The sequence below is a fragment of the Rhinoderma darwinii genome, chromosome 13, assembly GCF_050947455.1.
Source record: "Rhinoderma darwinii isolate aRhiDar2 chromosome 13, aRhiDar2.hap1, whole genome shotgun sequence".
In the NCBI taxonomy this organism is placed as follows: domain Eukaryota; kingdom Metazoa; phylum Chordata; class Amphibia; order Anura; family Rhinodermatidae; genus Rhinoderma; species Rhinoderma darwinii.
The window spans coordinates 22,343,854-22,363,982 of NC_134699.1; the positions used below are offsets into that span (position 1 = coordinate 22,343,854).

Consider the following 20,129-nt stretch of genomic DNA (forward strand, 5'->3'; position numbering starts at 1 on the left):
ATACACAATTCGATGATACAGAATAGAGCAATTTGTACCCATTCTTTAAAAGCAGGACTGTATTTTTCTCACCGAGGCCCCTCTGTCGATCTTTTCTTCTGCGTCATTCGGTTGGTGTAGCGGATTCCAATGGCAATACAGCCATTGCAGCGCGTCTCTCAGGTGATCAAAGAAGAAAGTTGTTCTCAATGCTGCTAGCCGGAGTTTAGCCAGGTAGATCATGGAGTATTGCACAAAGCTTCTTTTTAATGACCAGTAATTGAGATAGTTTATGTTAAAGCTCCCTGGAGTAATCTGGTAAGAAAGCAATTAGTTCCCCATTAATGGTGATGTCCTGACAGTCTCTTGCCTTGTGGAAGATCAAGCCTTGGTCTTTATAGTGAAGTAATTTAATAAGCACTGGCAACTGTGGTCTGCCTTGGTGGCCAAGATGAGTAGAAACGCTGTGGGCCCTTTCCATGGCAAAGATTAGTTTGGCATAGACGATTTTCCAGATCATCTGTCTTTGCTAATAAGGCAGTCACAGCCTGGGTGTCAGCCTGTATAGCTCTCTGCATAGGTGGCATAGCTGCCTCCACCTCATTGATGCGGCATTCAACCGCAGTTGTTCTTTCTGCCACCTTCTGTAGGTCATGCCTTATAATGGAATTGTCCTCTTCAAACCCTCCAAATTGGCAGATGAATTTATCAAGAGAAACATTACACTGGTTTACTGCCATAAATACATCTGCCAGAGTTGGTTCTGGTTTTCTCACCTTACATGCAGAGTAGTCCCCTTTAGCTTTCGGGGATCAGGAGCAGTTCACCTCCGATTCATCACCATCTTCCTCCATATCTCTGCTCAAAGCCTAAAAGCTGTGTGGTGGTCCGTGGAGAATCTTGAGTGTCTGGGAGCTGTTTATGTGGCATAGCTGGGGTGTCCGTAGAATTCTGTGCAAACTTCTCTAGTGTTGCCGCCGCTGCTAGACAGAAGTCCTTGTTTTCCTTCCTGCGCTGGCATCTCAGGTAGGAGTTGGTAGATTATCGCTATTTTTTAAAAAAAATTAAGTGCGGAAACGGCATAAAAGTTAAAAATTTTCCTGCAAGTTGCACATTTTGTGCCGTTTTCTATAACAAAAATTCTCCCCATTATGTCACCACTTTTGTAGTGCGAGATACTTTTTGGTATAATGTGAGAATTAGCTAAAGACATGCCCTGTAGGCTGGGTTCCCAGAGGGCAGATTTTGCATGTATTTTTTAAGCCAAAACCAGGAACTTAAGCAGCAGAAATATATAAAGAAAGGCCTTATAGGTCTCCTCTCCTGGATCCAATTCTGGTTTGGCTTACAAAATATATGCAAAATCTGCAGCAAATCTGCAGTGTGGGAACTCAGCCTTAATGGAAATTCACTGCCCACCTGCACTACATATTGTATAAGGCTAGTGTGGAAGCTCTTAGGGTATGTTCACACGGCCTATTTACGGACGTAAATCGGGCGTTTTTGCCCCGAATTACGCCCGAAAATAGCGCCTCAATAGCGCTGACAAACATCTGCCCATTGAAAGCAATGGGCAGACGTTTGTCTGTTCACACGAGGCGTATATTTACGCGCCGCTGTCAAATGACGGCGCGTAAATAGACGCCCGCGTAGAAGAAGTGACCTGTCACTTCTTTGGCCGTAATTGGAGCCGCTATTCATTGACTCCAATGAATAGCAGCGCTAATTACGGCCGTAATTGACGCGGCGTTCAAGCGCCTGCACATGCCGGTACGGCTGAAATTACGGGGATGTTTTCAGGCTGAAACATCCCCGTAATTTCAGCCGTTACGGACCCCCGCCGTGTGAACATACCCTTAAAGGGTAACTAAACTTTTGAAAAACTTCTGACATGTCATAGACTTTCTATTGAGCCCGTGCACCAATTGCTCGGCTTCTACTGCTTTGTTTTAGAGATCGGTGGGGATCTCAGTGCTCGGACCTTCACTGATCAAAACTCTGACATGTCACTATGATATGTCAGAAGTTTTCTGAAAGTTCAGTTACCCTTTAAACCTTCTAAGAATTTCACTTTGTGCTTCAATACAGTTGGGGCATTAGTCAAATTCTGAAGCTGCTGGGTTTATGGTCTCATGCAGCCATTATGCTCTCAAGACGTTTACGTAATATTAAAGGCACAATAAAACCAACATGATATGAACTTGAATACATTAAAAATGAGACGTAAACCAATTTCTTTTACAATGTCTTTGTAGCAGAACTCCTGCTGTGGCAACTTGCTTAGAGATATACTACCAAGGTCAACACAGTGACACCTCAAGCCTTTGTGGCTTGTGATTTCTCCTATAAAAAGCAGAACCTGAAGGAAACTCCTGCTGAGTACTCTGTAGAGAAAAGGTTTTCCCTGTAGAAGCTCCACAGCTTTCACTCAAATATTCTGGGAAAAGGTCAATTTGGCATTAGTTGAAGCCTTTCTGCACAGCACAGCCCAGACTGGAGCCCTCGGGATTTAGCAATTCATTGCGTCTACTTTGGTAAATCATGTGTGATTTGTGTTGACACATCTGAGCTTTCATTATACACATTTCCACAGTGTAAAGAAGCAATAAACGGGGTAATATTCTAGTGCAGGTCCCTTAACCCTTTAGTAAATTGCTACACTGAATGATCATCAAAGGGACTTATTTATGTCGTGTGAAACAACACAAGCTTTTTTTGTTCCTAAAGTACCTTTTTAGAATATTCTACCCACGCATAAACTGAATGATTTATCAATAGCATCTATATGTGTATTGGGGAAATGAAGGTAACTTATACAAGTATAAAGCAGCGGAGTCATGCAGACCATGTTCTTAAGTCCACCTTTTAACATCATGTCCTTTTAAGGTCCAACATTTTGAGTTGATTAACTTCTCAATATATCTTTATAGCACTCAACCGAGCTCTAAATCCCCTGCATAGACATATAGTAAATAATAAAATTATGGCTGCAGATAGCCACCACTAGGGGGAGATAAGGAGGTTACTGTATACGGTTTTATTATTGTGAAGTATGCACTAAACTCCAAAACTCCCTCTAGTTGTCATTGCAGGCAGCTAGAATTGTATTATTCAACATTTTGTCTGTGCAAGGGATTTGGATTTAGAAAAACAGAGCTCTGACCACAATAAAGATACAAAAAAAATTGTATTCAGACACTACTCCAGTATTACATAAGCTAAAGGTGGCTGATTTCATCGGTACCGGCCTTCCATCTAATGTATGAGGTGGTGTTTCGACTCTCCCCCCAACGGCAGATGTCTTTTCATTCGTAAGATCTCTGGTAGCGTTTTTCCCCCTTCTCCCTATTAGAGAAAACATGCATGTGCCGAGCATAGATGTGTATATGGGGTTCGGGAGAAATAGCTGTCGGACAATTGAGAATTTGGCCCGCAGCTAACTAAAGTGTATGGACAGCATAAAGGGACTATATTACCTTTTATTATTTTTACTCATTAAAACCAGAAAGTGAAACAATCATTTTTTCTAATCTGTTTTAATTTTTGATTGTAGATGTGTTTAATTCTATGTTCTGTAAATACCTGAGCTGCTTAGAGAGATGCTTTACAGCAGCCACATGGACAACAGAAAACAATAGTCTGGATTATTTGGGAGAGTTGTCTAGGCTTCCTTTGTCAACTGTGTAAAGGTCATTGTGCAGGGAGGGCGAGGAGGGGAGCTATGACCATCACCTATTGCCCATGGTGGATCCTGTGTTATATATATATATATATATATATATATATGTGTTACCTTTCCTTGTAATCCTGCCTGTGATGATTAGATGACTACTCAGAAGTGATCTCTAAAGAACAGGAAGTGTCAGTCTATTGTGTGGTTCAGTGGTTAGAGTGAAAACGATAAATATTATTTTTTTTTTAAATATAGATAAGGCCATAGAAAATAAAAAATTAATTTAAAAAAATCTTTAACATAAAAATGATCTCAACAATAGGTCATTTTCTGATGGCGCATTCCGTTTAAGGTGGCTCAAATCCCACATCATAGGTTTTAATGTGTTTAAGAAACGGAGTCGATGAACGTCACAAATTGTAAAATCAAGCAGAACTTATCTAGAACAATGTGTAACGTCCACAGCTGCGGACCGTCGTTCTAACTTACCCATCGACTACCGCAGCCATGGACGAGTGAGTGCTGGGCGGCATCTCCCTCCTGAGAGACGCCGGAACTCACTTCCGCATCACTGTGCTGGTTCTATTATACTGCTTTTAATATAATGTAAACAAATTTTTTTATTTATTTGTGTTGTCACTTTCTACTTTTTAATGTATTCATACTTTGGAGGAGACTGTCAGCAAGATTGTATGGTGATGCGTCCCCACCCAATCTTGCTGACAGTCTCCTCCAAGATCACCACCCAATCTTGCTGACCGTCTCCTCCAGTGTTATCATACAATACTGCTGACAGTCTCCTCCAGCGTCACCATACAATCTTGCTGACAGTGATGCTGGAGGAGACTGTCAGCAGGACTGTATGGTGACGATGGAGGACAGCAGGATGGAGGGATAAAGACATTTAACAGGAGAGGCATTTAAAATGTGCAACAAAAAAAATGTGTCAAATACACGCCGTGTGAACCGGTCAACTGAAAAGTCATTCACTACACTTTCATCATTCTAAGGGTATGTTCACACGCAGTCTTTTCAGCCGTTTTTCGGGCCGTAAACGTCCCGAAAAACGGCTGAAAAATCGGAAGCAGAATGCTTCCAAACATCTGCCCATTGGTTTCAATGGGAAATACAGCGTTCTCTTCCGACGGGCCATTTTTTTACGCAGCAATTTTCCAAAAACGGCACGTAAAAAGACGCCCGCCAAAAAGAAGTGTATGTCACTTCTTGGGACGTTTTTGGAGCTGTTTTCAATTGACTCTATAGAAAAACAGCTCCAAAAACGCGAGTTTGATTAAAAAATGGCTGAAAATCAGGAGCTGTTTTTCCTTTGTTTAGTAAGCATGTGAAAATACCCTTAACTTTTTGGTGTGTCCTATAGCTTCTGCCAGCTGCCATTTCAACAATCACACCCAAAATGGCAGCCGGACACTGCTTAGCAATTTGAAGACACCTTTTCCTGGCTTGTAGGAGGGGGGGGGGGGTGAGATTCCCTCCCACATTTACGGCAGCTGTGAGTCAGGTTGCTTTGCCTTATTCACCTTGCTGTAATTCTGGGAAGTGCTTGCTCTGGTGGCCAACATAGGAAAACATGTCAAATTATTATTTAATTTTTAATACTTTCCACCATGTGGAAGAAAAAAACAATACAGCAAAAACCGTAAAAAAATATAATAGAAATAAGTAACTTACTTAAAAATGAAAAAAAAAAAAAGGTTTAATTCGCGACACATTCCCTTTAAGTTTGCAGCAGGCATCCTATTCATGTCAACTGTTTACTGGAAATCAATGATCACTTCCACTTACTGAAAAAATAGAGGAGATCATTGACTTGACAAGGATGCAGCCATGATCCCAGAGGATCTGTGCTTCCTATAGAAGGATTGACACAACAAGATACCACATGTTCTTTCTTGTATCCAGATAAAGACATATCAGAGGACATTGTAAATAAATGTCAGAATATAACACTGTTGAAGAGCTCTGAGCTGGGACCAACAATGATGAAAAGGCTAACCAAAGTATGCCCCCCAAATGGATGGATTAGGCTACTCCACAGTCCGTAATGTAACGATGTTAATAAACTCTTTATATCAGTAGATTATCCCCCAGCAATCCTCAGAGCACTACCACTGAATATAAAAGTTATTTCATAAAACAATGCTCATTATAAGGTCGTAATTACTTGTCCACGCTAACTGCAGAAATAACAGTAATTGTCTCATGATAGAGTCTATTTTTATAATTACAAGAACAGCTTTGAGTATTACTAAATGAGTTTGTTGTACAGACCTGTATTTGTCAGAATGAAAAACAGAGTAAAATGCCCATAAACTGGAATCCAAAAACGAAATTTGAAATATGCATTTAAGACTGGAACTGTAATCTACTGAAAAGGCAACATATACAGACCAGCGTATCAGAGGTCACTGCACTGCATTATCAGCAATAGACAGCAGCCCATGTTAAATCTTCTGGCTTCATTACCCCTCAAATATATGGTTTTTGAGTGAAGATGCCCTTTAGCTGATAAGATGCATTGTAAACCAGATTCTATACCCAGAGCTACTGCCCGTGGTATCACTCCAATCCCAAAATAACCAATTTAATGATATGACCAGACTTCCATCTCTTGAAATGCTTCCAGATTTAATCACCATACAGGACAATTTTATGGCATTAGGGAATTTCTAAAATATATTACTGTATCTTAAGCAATTGTTATGTTTAAAGGGGTTCTCTGCTTTTGACAATCTCGTTTTGTGAAGAGACCCCCCCAAAAAAAGATGCTCACAGGGTGTCCCCCAACGATCAGCTTTAATCTGCAGTAGAATCTGGCAGCAAGTGTTCAATTCCCCTACAGCACCACCACAGGGGAAATTAAGCTTTACATGTTGCCCATTGACGGAGACACCAGCAGGGTAGTGCAGGTTTTTAGTGAGCAGCAGATTTACCATAGTAAGTTGGACTTGTGTATTTGGTGAGACTACACGGGCCCCAGTTACTACAGTAACTCTGGTGCTGTGTTGTCCTCTATTTTCTTACCCTTCTTGGGTCCTCTTCACCTCCGAGACTTTGCATCTTCCTTCTGTGCAGTGGCTCCTGGAAATTAAGAAGACCCATGAGGGGCAGTAAGAAAATGTAGGAGACTGGGGGCCTAAATTTATTTAAGATTCCGGTCTGGGGTCTGAATTTATTTAGGGGTCTGGTCTTGGATTCTGGATTAATTTTGAAGTCTGCATCTTTTAATACCTTCCCTTATTCCATTTTCCTACTTTTTTTTCACAAGTTCTTTTTCTCATCCTCACCCTTTCCCAACACAGTTGATGCTCGGAGTGCTAACCCGTTAGATTGGGCTCCCTGAGGCAAAGGGCCCAATAGACGCACAAAAAAAAATGGAAAGGTTGTCGTTATAAGGAGTGCCGGGGTACATGATCGAGTAATCTATGTGTATCTGAGTAATGCAAGGGAGGGTCCTGAATCTTTTGTTAGATAGGTCCCAGAAATTCCTGATGACGGCCCTGCACATTGAAATAAATAGGTTGTCCATGTAATGCAGACTTGGTCCTCCAGAGACAGAAAAGCTCTTTTGTAGTCGATCTCTAATCTAATAGTGAATATGAATATAGGGTCGTCAAGAATGAGAGAATTGCCTCGATTACCTTAGAATACTCCAAAAAAGTATTAGAAAATTGGTTTCTAAACCAGATTGTAAAGGATCTGCCAGGCACAGCTTCGGGGTTAACTCCCAGAACTAATCAGTCAGCACCTGAGAATACATCCCTGAGACTGACTCCTGCTTCCACCATTCAGGCTGGCAGGCTTAGGAGTTCGAGAGCCTATCTTAACCTGGCCAGACTCCGCTAGCTCCCGCCCTCGGTCTATTTAAGCCTGCACTTCCTGTCCCTCGGTGCTTGTGATTCTTTTCGTGTGGTTTCCTGGCCCAGCTACAGCTCCTGCTATTTTTGATCCTGCTCCATACAGACCCTGGCTTACCGACTACTCTTCTGCTTTTCGTTTTGTACCTCGCACACTCCTGGCTTGACTCGGCTCGTTCACCACTCTGGTTGCTCACGGTGTTGCCATGGGCAACGGCCCCTTTTCCTTGCTTGTGTTCCTTTGTATGTTTGTCGTGCACTTACTGAGCGCAGGGACCGCCGCCCAGTTGTACCCCGTCGCCTAGGGCGGGTCGTTGCAAGTAGGCAGGGACAGAGTGGCGGGTAGATTAGGGCTCACTTGTCCGTCTCCCTACCCCCTGCCATTACATAATCACAAGCCTATACCTAGTCTACCCCTGGTCCCTGACACCACTATGGATCCCCGTGAGACCCTGGCTCAGCAAATGCAGGGTCTCTCCCTACAGGTCCAGGCCCTGGCTCAGAGGGTCAACCAGCCTGATGCTACCCTGGTAGTTCCCCTCACCGCACCTCTTGAACCCCACCTCAAGTTGCCCGACCGGTTCTCAGGGGACCGGAGGGCTTTTCTCTCCTTTCGGGAGAGTTGTAGGCTTTACTTTCGTTTAAAGCCTCATTCCTCAGGTTCTGAGAGCCAGCGGGTGGGTATAATTATGTCCCGGCTCCAGGAAGGGCCCCAAGAGTGGGCCTTCTCCTTGGCTCCTGACGCCCCTGAACTTTCCTCCGTTGATTGTTTCTTTTCTGCTCTCGGACTTATTTATGACGAGACTGACAGGACTGCCTTTGCCGAGAGTCAGCTGGTGACCTTAAGTCAGGGTAAGAGACCTGTTGAGGAGTATTGCTCTGACTTTCGGAAGTGGTGCGTAGCTTCTCGGTGGAATGACCCTGCCTTAAGGTGCCAGTTTAGGTTGGGTCTGTCGAATGCCCTGAAAGACCTGCTAGTTAGCTATCCCTCTTCTGACTGCCTAGACCAGGTTATGGCTTTAGCGGTACGACTTGACCGACGTCTCAGGGAACGACAACGTGAACGTTTATGTGTTTTCTCCTCTGACTCCCCCATGATGCCTCCCGAAGCTCCGTTGCTTCGTTCCTCCCCGAAAGATTCAGAGATATCTATGCAACTCGGGGCCTCCGTGTCCCCCCAACAACGTAGAGATTTCCGCAGGAAGAATGGTCTCTGCTTCTACTGTGGGGACGACAAGCATCAAGTGAACAACTGTCCTAAGCGTAAGATTGCAGCCAGAGAACTTCCGCGTCTAAGTGATCATCGGGGAGGTCACTTGGGCGCACAGGTATTTCCCGTAAATATGAAACGTACTAAGATCTTGCTTCCCTTTCAGGTCTCTTTTGGTGGTAGGTCTGCTACCGGCAGTGCCTTCGTGGATTCAGGGTCCTCTACTAATATCATGTCTGTGGAATTTGCTATGTCCCTTGCTATGCCTCTGATTGATTTGCCTAAACCTGTCCCGGTAGTGGGTATCGACTCCACTCCTCTTGCTAATGGTTATTTTACACAGCATACCCCTGTTTTTGAACTCCTTGTTGGCTCCATGCATTTGGAGCAATGCTCTGTACTGTTGATGCAGGGATTATCGTACGATTTGGTTCTAGGTCTTCCCTGGTTGCAGTTGCATAATCCTACGTTTGACTGGAATACTGGGGAGCTAACCAAATGGGGTAATGAATGTTGTACGTCATGTTTTTCTGTTAATTCTATTTCTCCCCCTAAGGAGGCGAATACGCTACTCGAGTTTGTTCAGGACTTCGCTGATGTTTTCTCTAGGGAGGCCTCCGAAGTGTTACCTCCTCATAGAGAATACGATTGCGCTATCGAATTGGTACCAGGAGCTAAGCTTCCTAACGGTAGGATATTTAATCTTTCTTGTCCCGAACGTGAAGCTATGAGAGTGTATATCCAGGAATCCCTGGCCAAGGGTTACATTCGTCCCTCTTCTTCTCCGGTAGGTGCTGGCTTCTTCTTCGTGGGGAAGAAGGATGGTGGTCTTAGGCCATGCATTGACTACCGTAGCCTGAATAAGGTCACGGTAAGGAACCAGTATCCCCTTCCTTTGATTCCTGATCTCTTTAATCAGGTTCAGGGGGCCCAATGGTTTTCTAAATTGGATCTACGGGGGGCATATAACCTTATTCGCATCAAAGAGGGGGATGAGTGGAAGACTGCGTTTAACACGCCCGAAGGCCATTTCGAATACCTCGTCATGCCCTTTGGGTTGTGTAATGCCCCTGCGGTCTTCCAGAATTTCATAAATGAGATTTTGAGAAATTACCTGGGGATTTTTCTGGTAGTGTACCTTGATGACATACTGGTGTTTTCCAAGGACTGGTCCTCCCACATTGAGCATGTCAGGAAGGTGCTCCAGGTCCTTCGGGAAAATAAACTGTTTGCCAAAACCGAAAAATGTGTGTTTGGGGTACAGGAGATTCCATTTTTGGGTCAAATCCTCACTCCTCATGAATTCCGCATGGACCCCGCCAAGGTTCAGGCTGTGGCGGAATGGGTCCAACCTGCCTCCCTGAAGGCGTTACAGTGTTTTTTGGGGTTCGCTAATTATTACAGGAGATTTATTGCTAACTTCTCGGTCATCGCTAAGCCCCTTACGGACCTCACTCGCAAAGGTGCTGATCTCCTCCACTGGCCTCCTGAGGCTGTCCAGGCTTTTGAGGTCCTTAAGAAGTGCTTTGTCTCGGCCCCGGTGCTGGTTCAGCCCAACCAAATGGAGCAATTTATCGTGGAAGTTGACGCATCTGAGGTGGGAGTGGGGGCTGTCTTGTACCAGGGTACCAGGTCCCTCACCCATCTCCGCCCCTGTGCCTACTTCTCCAGGAAGTTTTCGCCAACTGAAAGTAACTATGATATTGGCAACCGCGAACTCTTAGCCATTAAATGGGCATTTGAAGAGTGGCGCCACTTCCTGGAGGGGGCTAGGCACCAGGTAACGGTCCTTACCGACCACAAGAATCTGGTTTTCCTAGAATCTGCCCGGAGGCTAAACCCGAGACAAGCTCGATGGGCGTTATTTTTTTACCAGATTCCATTTTTTGGTTACCTATAGGGCTGGGTCTAAAAATATTAAGGCTGATGCACTGTCGCGTAGCTTCATGGCCAGCCCTCCTTCGGAGGAAGATCCTGCTTGTATTTTGCCTCCAGGTATAATCATTTCCTCGATCGATTCTGATTTAGTCTCTGATATTGCTGCTGATCAAGGTGCAGCTCCCGGGAACCTTCCTGAGAACAAGCTGTTTGTTCCCCTGCAATTCCGGCTAAGGGTACTTAGGGAAAATCATGACTCCGCACTATCTGGCCATCCAGGCATCCTGGGTACCAAACACCTCATTACCAGAAATTATTGGTGGCCTGGGTTGCCTAAAGACGTTAAGGCCTACGTCGCCGCTTGTGAGGTTTGTGCTAGGTCCAAGACTCCCAGGTCCCGACCAGCGGGCTTACTGCGTTCGTTGCCCATTCCCCAGAGACCTTGGACACATATCTCCATGGATTTTATCACCGATTTGCCTCCATCCCAAGGTAAGTCGGTGGTGTGGGTGGTGGTGGACCGCTTCAGTAAGATGTGCCACTTTGTGCCCCTCAAGAAACTACAAAAAATGCCAAAACGTTGGCTACCTTGTTTGTCAAACACATCCTGCGTCTCCATGGGGTCCCTGTCAATATTGTTTCGGACAGAGGGGTACAATTTGTTTCATTGTTTTGGAGAGCCTTCTGTATGAAGTTGGGGATTGATCAGTCCTTCTCCTCTGCCTTCCATCCTGAAACCAATGGCCAAACGGAGAGGACTAATCAATCTCTAGAACAATACTTAAAGAGGCTCTGTCACCAGATTTTGCAACCCCTATCTGCTATTGCAGCAGATAGGCGCTGCAATGTAGATTACAGTAACGTTTTTATTTTAAAAAAAACGAGCATTTTTGGCCAAGTTATGACCATTTTCGTATTTATGCAAATGAGGCTTGCAAAAGTACAACTGGGCGTGTTGAAAAGTAAAAGTACAACTGGGCGTGTATTATGTGCGTACATCGGGGCGTGTTTACTACTTTTACTAGCTGGGCTTTCTGATGAGAAGTATCATCCACTTCTCTTCAGAACGCCCAGCTTCTGGCAGTGCAGATCTGTGACGTCACTCACAGGTCCTGCATCGTGTCGGCACCAGAGGCTACAGTTGATTCTGCAGCAGCATCAGCATTTGCAGGTAAGTAGCTACATGGACTTTTTAACAGTTAACTATTTTTAACAGTCAAAATAGTGCAGCATGCTGCAGTAGTGTATTCAGAAAAAAGAAACCTGATACCTGTCAGAAACAGGACTGATCCATTATAAAAGTCAATGGAGAAAAAAATCAATCATAATTGATCATGACAAATCATAACAGATACATCATGGCTCCCGTAAAAACGGAAATCATGACGCAAGTGTGAGCAGAGCCTAAGGATGTTTTCACTGTCAAGAAACAAATATTTATAGGAGAGTTTTTATTCATCCAGCTCATGGTTTATCCAGCAGTGGCGAGTCAATATCAACTCGACGTGTTTGGAATTCTTGAACGTGTTTGGAAATCGTAGGCACTTCACCTCTCAACCAAGTGACTTCCTCAGTTCATCTTAGTGACAGAAAAATCCATTGCTGTCCCCACAAGTGTACTGGTCAATACAGGACGTTATTCAAATTGAATACATCCAAAACAAGTAAAGAGTTAACAATTGCTAGAAGCATCTACAGGCTTATTAACCCCTTCAGGACACAGCCTGTTTTGGCCTTCAGGACGCAGCCAATTTTTTCAAATCTGATATGTTTCACTTTATGTGGTAATAACTTCGGAATACTTTTACCTATCCAAGCAATTCTGAGATTGTTTTCTCGTGAGACATTGGACTTTATGTTACTGGCAAAATTTGCCCGATACATTAAGTATTTAATTGTGAAAAACACCAAAATTTAGCGAAAAATTGCAAAAATTAGCATTTTTCTAAATTTATATGTATCTGCTTGTAAGACAGATGGTAATACCACACAAAATTGTTGCTAATTAACATCCCCCATATGTCTACTTTAGATTGGCATTGTTTTTTGAACATCCTTTTATTTTTCTATGACATCACAAGGCTTAGAACTTTAGCAGCAATTTCTCACATTTTCAAGAAAATTTCAAAAGGCTATTTTTACAGGGGCCAGTTCAGTTGTGAAGTGGATTTTAGGGCCTTATATATTAGAAACCCTCGATAAGTCACCCCATTTTAAAAACTTCACCCCTCAAAGTATTCAAAACAGCATTTAGAAAGTTTCTTAACCCTTTAGATGCTTCACAGGAATTAAGGCAAAGTAGATGTGAAATTTTCAAATTTCTTTTTTTTTTTGCAGAAATTAATTTTTCATCTATTTTTTTTGTAACACAGAAAGTTTTACCAGAGAAACACAACTCAATATCTATTTCCCAGATTCTGCAGTTTTTAAAAATACCCCACATGTGGCCCTAGTGCACTTATTGACTGCAGCACCAGCCTCAGAAGCAAAGGAGCACCTAGAGGATTTTGGGGCCTCCTTTTTTATTAGAAAATATTTTAGGCACCATGTCGGGTCTGAAAGGCTCTTGCGGCGCCAAAACAGTGGAAATCCCCCAAAAGTGACCCCATTTCGGAAACTATACCCCTTGAGGAAATTATCTAGGGGTATAGTGAGCATTTTGACCCCGCAGGTTTTTTGGAGAAATTATTGGAAGTAGGCCGTGAAAATGAAAATCTACATTCTTTCAAAGAAAATGTAGGTTTAGCTAATTTTTTCTAATTTCCACAGGGGCTAAAAGGAGAAAATGCACCACTACATTTGTAAAGCAATTTCTCCCGAGCAAAACAGTACCCCACATGTGGTGATAAACGGTTGTTTGGACACACGGCAGGGCTTAGAAGGGAAAGAGCGACATTTGGTTTTTGCAGCTCAAATTTAGCAGGAATGGTTTGCGGAGACCACGTCGCATTTGCAAAGCCCCTAAGGGACCAAAACAGTGAAAACACCAAAAAAGTGACTCCATTTAGGAAACTACACCCCTTGAAGAATCCATCTAGGGGTGTAGTGAGCATTTTGAACCCACAGGGGTTTCATAGATTTTATTAGTATTGGGCAGTGAAGATAAAAAAAATACTTTTTTTCCAATAAGACGTAGCTTTAGATCAAAATTTTTCATTTTCTCAACAAATAAAGGAATAAAAAAAAAACAACATTTGTGAAGCTACTTCTCTGGAGTACGGCAATACCCCATTTGTGGTCATAAACTGCTGTTTGGGCACACGGCAAGGATCTGAAGAGAAGGAGCGCCATTTGGCTTTTGGAGCACAGCTTTTGCTGGATTGGTTTCTTGACACCATGTCACTATTGCAAAGCTCCTAAGGTGTCAGTACAGTGGAAACTCCACAAAAGTGATTCCATTCACAAAACTACACCCCTTGAGGAATTCATCTAGGGGTGTAGTGAGCATTTTGACCCCACAGGTGTTTCATAGATTTTATTAGAATTGGGCAGTGAAAATTAAAAAAAATCCTTTTTCTTCAATAAGACGTAGTTTTAGTTGAAAATGTTTCATTTTCTCAACAAATAAATGAAAAAAAGCACCACAACACTTGTAAAGCAACTTCTCCTGTGTACGGCAATACCACATATGTGGTCATAAACTGCTGTTTGGGCACACAGTAGGGCTCAGAAGGGAAGAGCGCCATTTGGCTTTTGGAGTACAGATTTTGCTGGATTGGTTTCTGGGCGCTATGTCGCATTTGCAAAGTCCCTGTGGGACCAAAACAGTGGATCCCCCCCAGAAGTGACCCCATTTTGGAAACTACACCCCTCAAGGTATTCACTTAGGGGTGTAGTGAGCATATTAACACCACAGGTGATTGGCAGAAATTGGTGTGCACTCGATGTTGCAGAGTGAAAATGGGATTTTTTTCTATAGATATGCCAATATGTGGCGCCCAGCTTGTGCCACTGGAGACACACACCCCAAAAATTGTTAAAAGGGTTCTCCCGGGTATGGCGATGCCATATATGTGGAAGTAAATTGCTGTTTTGGCACACTGTAGGGTTCAGAAGGGAGGTAGCGCCATTTGGCTTTTGGAGTGTGGATTTTGCTTGTAGTAGTCTTGTATTGAGTCTTACTGGTGTTTCCGTTTATAATGTGGGGGTACATGTAAGCCGGGCGGAGTATATAAGGGGCATAGTCAGGTGGTATAATAATGGGGTAAACGAAAACAATAAAATGATCCATAGATGTGTGTTACGCTGTGACACAATCCTTTCTGCACAGGCCGGTGTCGCACTGATAAACTGTGTCCTTTCTTATCCCCCTTTTGGTCCACACTCCGCACCTTTGCAGTTTGAGGAATTTTGCTGAGAAGTGTTGTCCTGGTATAATACGGGCACCCTCGCTTTCAGCAGATATGTTTGGGCCCTCCCCTTCCTGGTTCCCTAATTTTAGGGGCCTTGATAATTCGCCACTTGAAACAGAAGAAATGTTTCCCTCGGGCCGGCACAACTGCATATTTTTATTTCCTGGCTTATTGGAGCCTTAACTAATTTTATTTTTTCATAGACGTAGTGGTATGACGGCTGTTTTTTTTTGCGGGACGAGCTGTAGTTATTATTGGTACCATTTTGGGGTACATGTGACTTTTTGATCACATGTTATCCTTTTTTTTTTGGGAGGCAAGGTGACCAAAAAACAGCAATTCTGACATTATTTTTTTAATTCTTTTTATACAGCGTTCACCACGCGTTATAAATTACACGTTACCTTTATTCTGCAGGTCAGTCCGATTCCGGTGATACCTAATTTATAGAACTTTTTTATGTTTTACAACTTTTTGCACAATAAAATAACCTTTGGAAAGAGAATGGATTTTTTCTGTCGCCAAGTTGTGAGAGCCATAACGGTTTTAATTTTTTCGTGGACGGAGCTGTATGAGGGCTTATTTTTAGCGAGACGAGTTATAGTTTTTATAGGTACCATTTTTGGGTACATGCGACTTTTTGATCACTTTTTATTTCAATTTTTGGAAGACAAAGTGACCAAAAAATAGCAATTATGTCAGTATTTTTTAGTTTTTTTTTACGGCGTTCACTTTGCGGAATAAATAACATAATATTTTTATAGTTACGGTCGTTACGGTCGCAGCGATACCAAATATGTATGGCTTTATTATTTTTTTCAATAATAAATGACTTGATAAAGGAAAAAGGGCGATTGTGTTTTGTGTTATTATTTGAAACTTTTATTGTATTTTTAGAACTTTTATTTTTACTTTTTTTACACTTTTTTTTACACTTTTCTTTAGTCCCACTAGGGGACTTGAAGGTCCAACTGTTTGTTTGATGTTCTAATACATTGCACTACCCATGTAGTGCAATGTATTAGAACTGTCAGTTGTTCACTGACAGCAAGCCGATCAGGCTCCGCCTCCGGGCGGGGCCTAATCGGCTAACGTAATGGCAGATAGGAAGCCTTTGTTAGGCTTCCATTTGCCATAGCAATCGCCCCCCCGCAACAATCGGCCCCCGCAATCGCGTAGCGGGGTGCCGATGTTGCTATAAGAACTTAAATGCGGCGGTCACTATTGACTGCCGCAATTAAGGGGTTAATCGGTTCGGATCACCGCTGTGATCCGACCCGATGTTTTCCCCCAGTACTAAGGCTGCTAGTAGCAGCCTGTACTGGGAGATGCCGGGCTGCGGGGAGCGCCTGTGTGCTCTGTTAGGAGCACACGTGGATTAACGGGCTGCAGGCACAACGACCAGCTTTGCAACCCGTTAATCTACGTTGGGTGGTCGTGAAGGGGTTAATATAAGGGCAAATTTACACATAGAATTGAACACTTGCTGCGGGGTTCCTCTACAGATTACAGCTGGCCACTGTGGGTCCCAGAAGCGGGACATGTGATTAGCTTATCGTAGGGGGATCCCCCTGATTAAATGGGATTGTGAAAAGTGAACACTGAGTTCACACGTCGCAGATTTTCATAGCAGATTTTACCCTTTGCAATGCAAAAGGGTGAGTTCTGTGTCAAATCCACAACAAATCTGTTACGTGTGAACTCAGCCTAATATTTGACACAATCAACACATGCTCCATATACAGGTAAAACAAATGACTATTTGGTGTATAGTCCCTCAGCTTTTCAGCTATTTTATTTAGAATATGACAAATTATTTTATTTAATTCTTTCTTTTCGTGTTACCAAATTGGTAAAATAGAACTGCAAATTTCTAGTGGGCTAAATAATAATTTTTCATATGGCAGTTTTGTAGGACTTATATAGTAAGCTCTATGTGACTATCCCCCTCTGACTACAGAGACTTCTTATTTTAGGGCAATATAAATGAATTAGGCTGCTTTGACCGAACATGGGACACGGTGGACAATTAAGCATATCTACTAATGTACTGCTAAAAATGGCATTTCCTAAATATTTAGTGAAAGGTCTAGCTCCAAGGTAGCGCTACGCTTTCAAGGCTTTGTCCAGCTTCAATTATTTTGACTTTTGCTCCGATGCCTCTAAAATTAAAGATGCAGCAACTTTGCAAATGGTCTTCATGATAAATGTCCTGTCGTTTTGTGGCTATAGCTGCTATGCAGATTTATGCGTCTCCATGGTAACACACAACATACAAACCCTACGTAGCCTGATCCTGCAGTCATACTCTGTTCCATCTGTCCCCTACTTCTTGCTGATTACAATCAGAATCAGCATGTCTGCAGCTACATGGTTAGAAGAAGGCGCATGTGTTTTATAACATGAACATATTAGGAATTGTCAAGGGATGTAGCACGGTCTTTGTGACCGAAAGTATTTATCATAGAGGAAGTGAAACAGAGGCACGAAATTAGATAAATATCTCAAACGATATGTTTCTTTAGAAAATGACTAATAAGCTATAGGTAGTTTTAAAAAGAAGTGGAATATAGAAAAAAAGGAGCCACATTGGTAGTTGCGATGCTCAAAAACCACTGTGGTTTCAGTATATGTAGGCCCTATTGTACTTAGTAGACACCAACGAACAGACCGAGGTGGTACAATTAAACAACATAAGTTTTCCAGCTAAGTACTTTTATGGCATATCCACTGTATAAGGATGCCCAGATCCAGTTCACAGTGGAGACGTGGCAGCACATGAATTGTTAATCTTCATAAAAGACTAGGGGGTAGTATAGAAATAGCCAGGCAACTTATTTACGTATCTCCCATAGACTTTACTGAAGAACGGGAACTCGTATTCTCGGGATCGGTTGGGGTAACAGGGTCAGCCTCCACCGCTCAGACCTTTGTGTGTCTATAACCCTTTTCTATGTATACACCAAGATCTCTCGCAAATGGGAGCAGGGTTGCCTGTAGCATATGTTGTGGGCGCCATTTTAACCCTCTTGCTGCATTAATATTTAGTGCTAAAGGAAAAAGTCTAGAAGGTCAATATTTTATCCTTCTCTATAATCCTGTTCTTTAAAAATAATGGAGCAAATGACAGTGAAGTAGAGAACGTATATAATGCAATAGTACATGAGCCCATAAATGGCTTGGAGAACCGGTATCAAAAATATATTGTTATGTTATCAATGCAAATAATTGTTTTATATGTAAATGATCAACCAATACAAAGTAATCTAAATCACTGCGTCATCACTAAGTAAATTGGGGTATATGAACTTCTGTTTAAAAAAGCTTTAATCGATATTATTGTGTGGGAAGCTGATGTAGAAATCTGAAGGATATAACAAAATAAGTGCACGAGATATATCTTTCTTTATGGCTGGTAAAGTGTATCCGAGGGCAGCTCTACTATGACAAAAGACAGTGAGTAAATGAACGGTGAGGGCTTGTTCTGTTGTAACGGCATAAAAGATTAGAAGTGTCATGATGTATAATGTTACCCATCAGCATTCTGTGGCTCCATAGTAGGTAATCTTGATGTCTTTGCAGATCTCACACTGAATGCTGTTGCCTGTGCTATACGTTCCTGGACTACAAACCACTGCCAAGAAATACATAAAATAAGACATTAGAACTAATACATTTCCTGACAGAATTGCATACATACATATATATATATATATATATATATATATATATATATATATAAAAGAGCTGGAAAACCAAAGATGAATATGCGGCATTAACAACTAGTGTATCACATTTGCCATTGGGTCAGTACCTGGGGAATCATAGCTTAACATGCCGGGACAATGCAAAGCGCATGGAAGGTTAACCCATGACATGCGTGCCAGAAATGGACGGTTTGGAACCCCTGACAGAGTATGACAAGTGACCTTGCTGAGGCGACAATATCCCATAAATGGCCTAAGTTTGACATATACGCCTTGGAAAAGCTCCCTATGTAAACGCTAAACATAGGATGTGATGGATACCAGTGACATTAGTCACCATAGACTGTAATAGTATCCAATAAAAGGATATGTCATGAACTAGGGTCATGAGAGTACATGACATATCTGTTAAACGGATACCATTATAGTCTATAGGTGATGGATGCCACTATTAGGCATCCGATTAACGTATACATCATGAAAAGATATTAAAAATCCCATGACCTTTTATGTTAAACGTATACCCGTGACCGATGCCATAAAGTGGAATACATCACCCATAGGCTCCGGTGTTATTAAAAAAATAAATAAAAAAAGGGCTAGTTTAGTATGTATTAGCTATTGGTCCTCCTGTTATAGCAATTTACCTCTCATCATCTTGTATCTTGGCTATATATTGTTACAGCCATTACTCTGGTTATATATAGGGAGGTTATAGCATTTGGACACATGGGAAAAAAGTAACTTTCCTATTACATCTGTATCTTGCATATACATTACCACCTCAGCCTCACCACTTGTTCTTGTTGGTTTTCCTTCTCTCTTTAATGTGTACAAATTTTTAAGCATATGTATGCATAATAAAGTTATATACTTATTTTCATAAACAAGTTGGTCCTGGGGATTTATCGGGTTTCTATTTTCTATTGGTTCCATAGGATGTGTTTATCTATTGACACCAGTATGCCTATTTCTATAGGTTGTCTTGTTCCTGTTATTTTATTGTATGTAATAGTGTAGTCTACTACGCTATTCCATACCTTAAAAAAACAAACAACATATGACATATACTAGCCCGACGAAGGCCAAATGGTCACGCTTTTGGCCTCTGTCTGGCTAATTAAACACTATATACACCTTTAGCATGTACACTGGGAGCTTTCTCGACGTACAAGCTAAACATGTGAAGGGGGCCCTAGTTGTCAGATAGGAGGGGGAGATATTTCCGCTCTCACTGAAAGCAAACAATTTATAACCTTTTAGGCTATGGACTAGTGAAGCCTCTGTTCAGTCTGACATACCCCTCATGCATACATAAATATTTTGTCACGGATACCAGACCATGCTTTATACTTGGACATAGACTTCATATAACACCCGTTGCCGATAATTGCCCCGTGTAAACAGGGCAGCGATCAGCAGGTGAACAAGCAAACACTCGATCATCTGCTGATC

The 20,129-nt window shown here is 42.2% G+C and overlaps 1 protein-coding gene across 5 annotated transcripts in view; it reads right to left on the minus strand.

Moving 5' to 3' along the window:
* Window positions 1–1,004: 1,004 nt before the first annotated feature.
* Window positions 1,005–20,129, minus strand: part of ZPBP2 (zona pellucida binding protein 2) — a 52,254-nt gene continuing 33,129 nt past the window's right edge. For 4 of the 5 annotated variants that reach the window (XM_075845682.1, XM_075845684.1, XM_075845681.1 and 1 more), the window contains one exon: window positions 18,277–18,601. In XM_075845682.1, the coding sequence (XP_075701797.1) occupies window positions 18,504–18,601 (98 nt within the window). In that variant the 3' untranslated portion in view covers window positions 18,277–18,503. Of the gene's footprint in view, window positions 1,027–18,276; window positions 18,602–20,129 lie in introns of those variants that run through there. The other variant, XM_075845680.1, reaches the window with a different exon arrangement.